The 10,383-nt window shown below is 47.0% G+C and overlaps 1 protein-coding gene across 2 annotated transcripts; it reads right to left on the reverse strand.

Annotated features, from left to right (window-relative positions):
- Positions 1-675: 675 nt before the first annotated feature.
- Positions 676-6,758, reverse strand: LOC131750709 (proproteinase E). Of its 2 annotated transcripts, none has more exons than XM_059053549.2 (8): positions 6,716-6,758; positions 5,628-5,713; positions 4,499-4,596; positions 4,244-4,378; positions 2,727-2,863; positions 2,196-2,338; positions 1,396-1,548; positions 676-693 (listed from the first exon to the last, which is right to left on the reverse strand). In XM_059053549.2, exons 1-8 carry the CDS (start codon positions 6,756-6,758, stop codon positions 676-678), a joined length of 813 nt encoding a protein of 270 aa, XP_058909532.1. The 2 variants fall into 2 exon arrangements, with proteins under 2 accessions (XP_058909532.1, XP_058909523.1); XM_059053540.2 differs by having other exon boundaries at positions 4,244-4,381.
- Between the last annotated feature and the right edge of the window lie 3,625 nt (positions 6,759-10,383).

Consider the following 10,383-nt stretch of genomic DNA (forward strand, 5'->3'; position numbering starts at 1 on the left):
GCCATTTCAGGGCAGGATCCACGTCGTCTTCCCCCTGTGAGCCCTCCTCAAGAAGAAGGAGTGAATACTTGTTGAATGAATGAATGACTGCAGTCCTCCTTCCCCAGACCATCAATGGAAGCAGAAAATGCACAACCCTGTCAATTCCAACATGAGCCTCCCAAGGGGCTGTCAAGGACAGTATTTCTGCAGACTCTACCATGCTTTTATGTACGACTTCCCAAGACTCACTGGTTTGGTTATTTTGGGTTTTGTTTTTGATGTTGATTTTTTGTTGTTTTTTTTCTGCTACACCGCGGGACAGGCGATATCTTAGTTCCCCAACCAGGGATCGAACCCATGCCCCCTGCGGTGGAATCACGGAGTCTTAACCACTGGACCACCAGGGAAGTCCCTCACCCGGTTTTAACCACGAAAAGTCCTGTGTCCCGGGAAAACTGTGATGGTCGGTCACTTGACAGCAACTCCCTTCTCTCTGGGCCTCATTTTTTTCTCATTCTCATATGAGAGGGTTGATTCTGTTCTCATCTCTACATATCATGTCTAAGATTTTAGGAACAGGCCAGAGGGGAAGAGGTGAATCAAAGAAGGAAGAAAGACTCAATATGGAATTTTTTGAGAGATCTTTATTTTTTACAAAGAGAGTGAATGGGCATTGCCACCCTGGCCTTGGTTCTAGTGGCTTGCAATGGTCTGAAAAAAGAAAGGGGAAAAACCAGAATAGTCTAGTCAGGCACCCAGCTTCTGACGCCATATGGAACTGAGTTCGACTCCCAGCCATGTCACTCACTGGCTGTATGACCCTGGGAGAGTGACTTGAGCTCTCTGAGCCTCAGTTTTCTCATCTGTACAATGGGGGTAATCATAGTACTTACCTCTTGGGGGGTTTAAATTAAACTATTAACTAAGGTGTCATCACGGTGCCTGGCATATGTTTAAGAGTCGATAAATGGTGGCTAAGACTGTTGTCACAAACAATGTTAATCCTCCCTGACCACTCATTGCCAGATGAGGTTTGCACTCTCACTGGGGCCTGAGCTTCACCTATCACACCTTCCACCACATTTCATCATTTTGCTCATTTAATCGTCTATTCCCCACAAGCCACACATCACTCTATCCTCCATGACAAGAAAAGACCTGGACCAAAGGAGGCACTTCATATACACTTGTTGAAAAAAGGAAGTTCAGCAGTAGTTCAAAGCTCCACCCAGAAGTCCTTGAGACTCTTAGGGCCACACTATAGCAGAAAACATCCTCAAACAACCCTTCTGGCATGTGCCCCACTCCCACTACTGACCTCCTAGGATCAGGATCTGCTGTTCTCACCCATCCCCCCAGCACCTCTCAGAAGAGCCAGCACCTGGAGCCCTCTCTGCTTGCCCTGCTGCTTACCTCCTCAATCCAGTCAATGAAGGCCGAGACTCGCGTGAACACTGTGGGCTTCTTGGGGGTGTTGCAGCCAAAGGCAGAAACGAAGCTGGTCACGCCGTGGACCTGAAAGGAGCCATCTGCTGCCGGGCAGTTGAGGGGTCCTCCAGAGTCACCCTGGAATGGTTGGAGAGCAGTGGGGGACTGAGCTTTAAGGAATTGGTTCTGACTTTGGGGAATTTGAGAAACCCTTATATGACTTGACCTCTCTGAGCCTCAGTTTGCTCCTTTGTGATGGGGAGTGATACATATCTTACAAGATTTTGTGACAGTTAAATGAGGTGATAAATATATGGTCTTAGCGCAATGCCTGGTAGAGAGGAAGCAATCAATAAATGGTAGTTCTGATTATTAGTACCACAGTTAGTTAGTAATATTGTCATTCATATACACTTGTAGTACAATGAGAGTATTGCTTAATTATAACTTCAGGACCCCAGATTTGAAGGTGACTTTAGAGATCATGGTGTCCATATATATCCCTTACTGTACTCATGGGAATCCTGAGGCCGAGGAAGGGACAGTGACTTGCCCCAGATCAAGTCAGTGCGTGAGCTGGGACTAGAGTCCAGAGACCAGAGCTGTGTGCTTGGGCTGCAGTGACTTCCTCCAAGTCCTGCCTGGCCTGGAGGCTGAATGAGCCCAGCAGGCAAGAGTCCTCCCTCTCCTCCCAGGCAGATAGCAGAAGTACCCTGGGCCCTGCACACCCAGCGGAGTGGCTGTAGCCCCGCACCACCTCGGGCAGACGAGAGCTGCTGACTCACATTGCACCCAGAGCGGATGTCCCCACCGGCGCACACCATGGTCTTCTTCACGGTGCTGCCCCACCAGTCCCACTTGGAGCAGTGCTCGTAGTCTACCACGGGCAGCAGGGCCTGCTGCAGCTTGTCCGGGAGTGGCCCATTGGCTGTGGAGATAGAGAACATTGAGCAGGGGCTGTAGGGGTGCAGGGCTAGGGCTGGGATCTGGGAGTTAGGGCTGGGAGCCCCAGAGTGGGGTGGAGTGTTTGAGGAAAAGCCACTCTTCTAGTCTGATGGGAAGTCTCCTCCCACCAGGTTATGTGGTCCTGCCTGCTTTGTCCATCAGAACATCTCCAGCACCCGGCACACAGAAGACCCCAAAAAATCTTCCATTGAACACATCCACGTTTGGGAGGATGAGGGGAGAAGACTGCCTCTGGAGGAGGAATGGAAGAAAAGTGCAAGGATGCTCCTGGTGTTGCCCTCAGGCCCCCGCCCCAGCCTCTGTCATCCTACCCACTGTCCCTGTGGCTGGCTGCAGGGGTCAGCACGTACTGTAGAGACGGCCCCAGCCGCTGATGTAGCAGGGTGTCTCATTGGGCAGGATGTCGCCGGCAGGAGGGAGGCTGGCCACCTGGACCTTGTGTCCCAGCTGGGCGCTGTGCGAGAGCTTGATGAGGGCGATGTCATTGCTGGGGAGGAGGGAAGAGTCATGGGGAGCCTGGTCCTCCAGCCAGACCAAGCCCCACCTCTCAGCTTTGCTCAGGATGTTTTACCTCCGGGATGCGCCCGATGCCCCTTCTCCCTCCAGATCCCATGCATTCTTACTGCTGAGCAACTTTAGGAAGCCCTCCTGGCCTCTTCAGCCCACACTGACCCTTGGCCTTGGTAATTGTCCTCAGCTTTTACACCAGTGGTTCTCACGCATCAGCTGTGTCAGAATCACTGGAGGGCTTGTTAGAACACAAGTTGCGGGCTTCCCTGGTGGCGCAGTGGTTGGGAGTCCGCCTGCCGATGCAGGGGACACGGGTTCGTGCCCCGGTCCGGGAGGATCCCACGTGCCGCGGAGCGGCTGGGCCCGTGAGCCATGGCCGCTGAGCCTGCGCGTCCGGAGCCTGTGCTCCGCAACGGGAGAGGCCACAGCAGTGAGAGGCCCGCGTACCACAAAAAAAAAACAAAAACAAAAAAACACAAGTTGCTGGAGCCCATTCCAGAGTTTCTGATGCAGTGGGTCTGGGAGGCCCCAAGGATTCACATTTCTAATGAGCGCCCAGGCGATGCTGCTGCTGGCCTGGGGACGACACTTTGAGAACCACTGCTCTCTTCATCTGCCTGTTCGTCCCTCAAGTAATTGCATCTGGGTCTGATCTTCTCTCCACTCAGCCCAGGAGCCCCTGAGGATGGGTCAAGATCTTGATCACCATGGTCCCTCACTTCTGCGTTGCACTTTCAGGGGTTCTGCACCCTTCTTTGATCCTCTCACCGGAAAAATGCTGAGCTACCCAGACATACAGTTTTGCATATGCTTGAGAGGCTGAAGAAGCCCTGCTTTGTGTTCTCACCCAGTGATTTTCTCCTTGACCCTCATAACCACCCAGGAAGCCCAGAAGGTCACCCTTGACAAGTGGTCAAACTGAGGCCCAAAGAAGGGCAATGACTTGCCCAAGCCACATAGTGACTTAGTGCTGGAGCCTGACTCTCAGTCCAGCGCTCCTCCTTCAGCCCACAACGTCGGGAACGCAGGATGCTCTGGATGAATGTCCATAGAATGGAAGAGCCCTTGGATTTGGGACAGGGGTGCCTGAGGAGTCCTGGGTTCCGAAGCCAACCAGCCGAGTGGCCTTGGGGGAGTTCCTGCCCCTCCCTGGGCCCTGCTCTCCCCTCTGTAGGGAGAGACGTTTGGTGTGGATGATCCTTAAAGGCTCTGTTGGCTCTGACCCTCAGCATGTGGGACCTGGGCTCAGGCTGCTGGTCCAGCTCCATTGTCCCTGGGAGTCTTCGCAGAATCAGTGTTGGGTCATAGAGAGACCAGCAGAGGAGCCCCTGGGTCCCAGGCCTGAGAGTTCACTCACCCACAGGACACGCAATTGGAGTTCCAGAGTGGGTGCACGAAGAGGTCCCCAGCATTGATGGGAATCACCTGTTCGGAGCCCTCTTTCTCAGAGTGGTCGTACTCGCCCAACACCACCCGGTAGGTCCGCAAGCTCCTGCTGGTGGAGGTGACGTCAGTACAGGCCTGACTGGCCTCCCCCCTCCCGTCCCACAGGCCCCCACTGCCCCAGCCTGCCTGGGTCTCACGCAGGGACGGGGCAAGTGAGAGAACTCACGAGATGCAGTGGCCCGCAGTTATGACCCAGTCAGGGGCGATCAGGCTGCCTCCACAAGTGTGGGAGAAGGTCCCATTCTTTTCATACTGCAGGGATACCTGGTGGCAAGGGAAGGAGGAGCCTGAGTGGTCTGGGCCCCACGACGAGGGTTGCTACCCATGGCTGTACAAGTTGTGCACTGCACAACTCTAGAGAGCATCATTCACACCGAATGGCACCTCTGGAAATGTGCAGTGCCTAGCCCACACAACTGTACCATCCCCGGCTGCTTTCATGCTACAGTGGCAGGATTAAGTCATTGCAATAGAAACCACATGGCCGACAAAGGCTAAAATATTCACTGTCTCGTCTTTTACAGAACAAGTTAGCTGACCCCTGTTGTAGACCAGTGCCATCCCGTAGAACTTTCTGTGATGATGGAAGTGTTCAGTATGGTCCAATATGGTAGCCACTAGCCGCATGTGGTTATTGAGAATTTAAAATGTAGTTAGCAAGGAGCAACTGAACTTTTAATATTACTTAATTTTAATTTAAATTTAATTTTAATTTAGGCCTATGTGGGAAAGGAATCTAAAAAAAGAGTGGCATATGTATATGTGTAACTGATTCACTCTGCTGTATACCTGAAACTAACACAAATAAACTGACTACTCTCCAATAAAAATTAAATAAATAAATTTAAATAGCCACACGTGGCTAGTGGCTGCTGTGTGAGTGCAATGAGTCTAGTCCTCTGTGCTCCCTTCACTGACCTCTATAAAGCCCTTCATCCCTTTATTGCTCCAGACCTTATAACCCTGTTGTATAGTTTGAGGGGTCTAGAAATGAGTGCCCCCAAATCTCACTCCCTAAACATCACGCTGAACTTCCACCATTAATGCGCCAACCCTTGGGTTAAACACTGCCCTCTCCCCAGAGTCTACTTTTAACTTGCAAACAGCCCAGTGAGGGTTACGGATTAAATGGGCAAAACTTCCATATGAAGTAGATTGTCCAAGAGTTTCCTGGCCTTTGGAGACTGAGGTGAATACTGGAAACAGCACAATGGGGTCCAGACGGTATATCCTGCAATCAGAGCATGGGGTGCAGAGTCCATGGTGGGAAACAGTGCAGCTGGTTTTGCGCTTACCTGCCAGCGCCAGCTGTGGGGGTCCGCATCCTCACCATTGACAACGCGGGAGGAGAGGCTGTAAGAAGGCTGGCCAAAGCCCGAGGCTAGAGGGTAGAGTAGAAGCGTCAATCAGCTAGAGGGTCCCCCAAAGCAAAGGAGAGGTCTGGGTCCCAGTCCTAGCTATGGCACAAACAGGCTGTGAGATCCCATACAACTCCTTCCCCTATCTGAACCTCAGTAACCATATATGAACAATGAGCATTTGGACTACAGCAGGGATTTCTGGACTCCCAGGAGTCTAGGGAGAGAGATGAACATGTGGCTTCCTTTCATGGCAGGAATGAAGGAGTTGATGCACTTCGAACCGTGCCTGGTACCCAGTGAGCCCTTGAGAAGTGATAGCTATTGTGAAGAGTGGTGGCTTTGGAGTAAGACTGCCTGGATTCAAAGTGCAGCTCTGCCCCTGGTTCGAGGATGGGCTACTTTACTTCTCTGAGGGTCAGTTTCTCTACCTGTAAAATGGGGATAATAATAGTACTGACCTTAAGGGGACTGTTGTGAGGATTACATGAGATAGTATACGAAAAAATCCTTAGCCTTCTGCCTGGCATATAGAAAGCACTCAGTAAACATTATCTGTTACCATTCATTACTGTCAGTCAAGAGACGCTGCTTGGAGATGGTGGCCCTGAGCTGTAATGTAATATGGCAGAGAGTCCAGGAAAAGGCTAGACCACAGGATATGGAGTGAAGTAGGGGGAGTGTGAGAGGAGAGTTGGAGGGTTAAGCAGAGGAACAGAAATTCCAACCGAAGCAGTCTAACCACAGACCCCAAAGTCTTTCCCACTAGACTTTGTTTACCACCCACGTCAAGGACTCCCACCACAGACCTTTGGGTCCCCCAGTCTTCCTCCTGAGCTGGTCTATCACCCACAGCTTCCCCTCTATTCTCCTGCTCCAGCACCAAGCTGAAAACCTCCACAATCATGCCCCAGATACAAGCTGGGACCTCTCCTATGGAACCAGGTATTGGGTTTGCGAGACTCAGGGTGGGTTGGTAGATTTCAAGGGCTCCTGGCCCAGGGCAGCACAGGCTGGGGTCTTACCAAGGGCCACAAATAGGAGAAAACTCAGCAGCCGGAGCATCATGAGTTTTGAGACAGTAGGAAAGAGATCCATAGCCTGAGGCTTTAATATAGGGCAGAAGATGGGTGAGGTGGGTCAGACTGGGCCCCATTCCCGGAACAGGTGGTAGAACACCAGGTCTCCCATGGTCCAAGGCCACAGCCCCCACCCACTGCAGATGGGGGAGAGACAACCAACAACAGGATCCAGGGTTCCCTCCAATGTGTGGCTGCACAGGTGGCACTGAATGAAGCTGATAACAGGGGAAGGGGCAGGAAAGTTCACATCAGAACAAGACAGCCTCTTCCAGGAACAAACATGGGCTCTGGGACTGGTCACACCTGGATTCAAATCCTGGCTCTGCCATCTCCAAGCTTTGCATCCTTGGACACGTTGCTTAACCTCTCTGATCTTCAGGTTTCTGTCCTCTAACATAGGGTTAATATTAGTATCCACCTCAATTAAAAATTTTTTTTGTTGAGGACTTTATCAGGATGTTTTTGGGGATGCAGCCATGAACAAGAATGGTCCCAGCTTGGGAATTCCCTGGTGGTCCAGTGGTTCGGACTCCACGCTTTCACTGCTGAGGGCACCGGTTCAATTCCTGGTCGGGGAACGAAGTTCCCCACAAGCCAGGCGGGGCAGCCAAAAAAAAAAAACCAAATAGAGCATTATAAAATTCCTCTGTGGATGTCATCCCTATGACTTTCCTTTGCTTTCATTAGCGATTTCTACATGCACAGGTATTCCTAAACAATACATTGGGTTTTCCTCTTCTGGCCCTTTGTATAAGAAGAATCACGCAGTGATTATCCTTTTGTGATCTAATTTTTATTTTGTGTTCAATATTGGTTTCTGAGACTCATCCATTTGCTGCAGTTGATTTATTTTTACTCTTACTAGTCCATACTTTAGATACGCCAAAATCTATCTACTCTACTGTTAATGGATATTTGAGTGTTTCTCTTTGCTGTTATGGAAATGGTTCACAAGTATCCGTTCTATCCTTGGACAAGAATTAATGCACTATAAGGTATGTGCTTGTACAGCTAAACTGGGTAATGACAGTATTGAATAGTCCCATTAACATGAAATGAAGGTTCCTATTATTCCACATCTGAGCCAACCTTTTTATTTCTGTTTTCCAATGTTTGCCCAATTGTGAGGTATGGAAGGGTGTTTCATTGTGATTTTAATGTGCATTTAATTGATCACAAATGAGATTGAGTATCTTTTTAAATGTTCGTTGGTCATCCATATTTCATCTTCCATGAAATCCCTGTTTAAGTCTTTTTGGCAGCCTCTATTTTTTAAAAAATTATTCAATTTATTTACACAAAACCAAGAAACTGTTCACCCATTTCTCCCCTTGTCTGCCTCTTGCAACTACTAAATTGTTCTCTGTATCTACAAGCTTGTTTTTTTGTTTTTGTTCTTTTTTAGATTCCACATATCAGAGAGATCATACAGTATATGTCTTTCTCTGTTTGACTTATTTAACTTAGCATAAAACCCTAGAGGTCCATTCATGTTGTCACAAATGGCAATGGCAAGATTTCATTCTTTTTTTTAATGGCTGAATTTCACACACACACACACACACACACACACACACACACACACTCCATTCACCCTTCAATGGACACCTGGCTTATTTCCATATCTTGGCTATCGTAAATAATGCTGCAATGGGGAGTTCCCTGGTAGCCTAGTGGTTAGGATTACAGGCTTTCACTGCTGTGGCCTGGGTTCAATCCCTTGTCGGGGAACTGAGATCCCGCAAGCTGCGTGGCACGGCCAAAAAAAAAAATGCTGCAGTGAACATGGGGGTGCATATATCTTTTCAAATTAGTGTTTTAGTTTTCTTCGGATAAATACCCCGAAGTGGAATTGCTGGATCATAGGATAACCCTATTTTTAATTTTTCAAGGAACTTCCATACTGTTTCAATAGTGGTTGCACCAATTTGCATTCCCACCAACAGTGCACAGGGGTTTCCTTTTCTCTGTATTCTTGCCAACACTTGTTACTTTTTATCTTTTTGATAATAGCCATTCTAACAGGTGTGAGGTGATACCTCATTGTGGTTTTGATTTGCAGTTCCCAGCTGATTAATGATGTTGAGCATCTTTTCATGTACCTGATGACCATCTGTATGTCTTCTTTGGAAGAATGTCTGTTCAGAGCTTCTGCCCATTTTTAAATTGGATTGTTTGGTTTTTTGCTATTGAGTTGTATGAGCTCTTCATATTTTGGATATCAGCCCCTTATCAGACATATGATTTGCAATTATTTTCTCCCATTCAGTAGGTTGCCTTTTCATTTTGTTGATGGTTTCCTTTGCTATGCAGAAGCTTTTTAGTTTGATATAGTCCCATTTTATTTTTGCTTTTGTTGCTTTTGCTTTTGGTGTCAGATTCAAAAAATCATCAGTAAGACCTATGTCAAGGAACTTACTGCTTATGTTTTCTTCTAGGCATTTTATGGTTTCAGGTCTTATGTTCAAGTCTTTAATCCATTTTGAGTTAATTTTTGTGTATGGTATAAGAGAGTGATCCAGTTTCATTCTTTTGCACGTGGCTCTCCAATTTTCCCAGCACCATTAATTGAAGAGACTCTCTTTTTTCCCATTGTATATATTTTTGGCGCCTTTGTTGTAAATCAATTGACCATGTATGCATAGGTTTATTTCTGGGCTCTCTATTCTGTTACATTGATCTACGTGTCTATGTTTATGCCAATACCATACTGTTTTAATTACTACAGCTTTGTAATATAGTTTGAAATCAGGCAGCATAATGCCTCCAGCTTTATTCTTCTTTCTCAAAATTGATTTGGCTGTTTGTGGTCTTTTGTGTTTTCATACAAATTTTAGGATTGTTTGTTCTATCTCTGTGAAAAATACCATTGGAATTTTGATAAGGATTGCATTGAATCTGTAGATTTCTTTGGGTAGTATGGACATTTTAACACTATTAATTCTTCCAATCCATGAGCATGACTCTTTTTCCATTTATTTGTTTCTTCTTCAATTTCTATGGTTTTTTTTCTGGCCATACCATGTGGCATGTGGGATCTTAGTTTCCTAACAAGGGGTAGAAACTGCATCCCCTGAATTGGAAGCGCAGAGTCTTTTTTTTTTTAACATCTTTATTGGAGTATAATTGCTTTACAATGTTGTGTTAGTTTCTGTCGTATAACAAAGTGAATCAGCTATATGTATACATATATCCCCATATCCTCTCCCTCTTGGAAGTGCAGAGTCTTAACCACTGGACCACCAGGGAAGTTCCCCATGTCTTCTTCAGTTCTTTCATTAATGTCTTGTAGTTTTCAATACACAGGTCTTTAACCTCTTTGGTTAAATTTATTCCTAGGTATTTTATTCTTTTTGATGAAATTGTAAATGGAACTGTTTCCTTAGTTTCTCTTTCTGATAGTGTGTTATTAGTGTAAAGAAATGCAACAGATTTTTGTGTATTGATTTTGTATCCTACAACTTTACTGAATTCAGTTATTAGTTCTAACAGTCTTTTGATGGAGTCTTTAGGATTTTCTATATATAATATCATGCCATCTATAAATAGTGACATTTTACTTCTTCCTTTCCAATTTGGATGCATTTTATTTCTTTTTCTTGACTAATTGC

The sequence above is a fragment of the Kogia breviceps genome, chromosome 1 (genome assembly GCF_026419965.1).
Source record: "Kogia breviceps isolate mKogBre1 chromosome 1, mKogBre1 haplotype 1, whole genome shotgun sequence".
Classification (NCBI taxonomy): Eukaryota; Metazoa; Chordata; class Mammalia; order Artiodactyla; family Physeteridae; genus Kogia; species Kogia breviceps.

Excerpts from the sequence above, each read along its gene's own strand:
- LOC131750709 (XM_059053540.2), bottom strand. The coding sequence starts at position 6,758 with ATGATGCTCCGGCTGCTGAGTTTTCTCCTATTTGTGGCCCTTG. Across the intron at positions 4,382-4,498 it reads ACTGCGGGCCACTGCATCTC|CAGGAGCTTGCGGACCTACC; the intron begins GTGAGTTCTCTC and ends CACCTCCACCAG. Across the intron at positions 1,549-2,195 it reads ACATCCGCTCTGGGTGCAAT|GGTGACTCTGGAGGACCCCT; the intron begins GTGAGTCAGCAG and ends CAACCATTCCAG.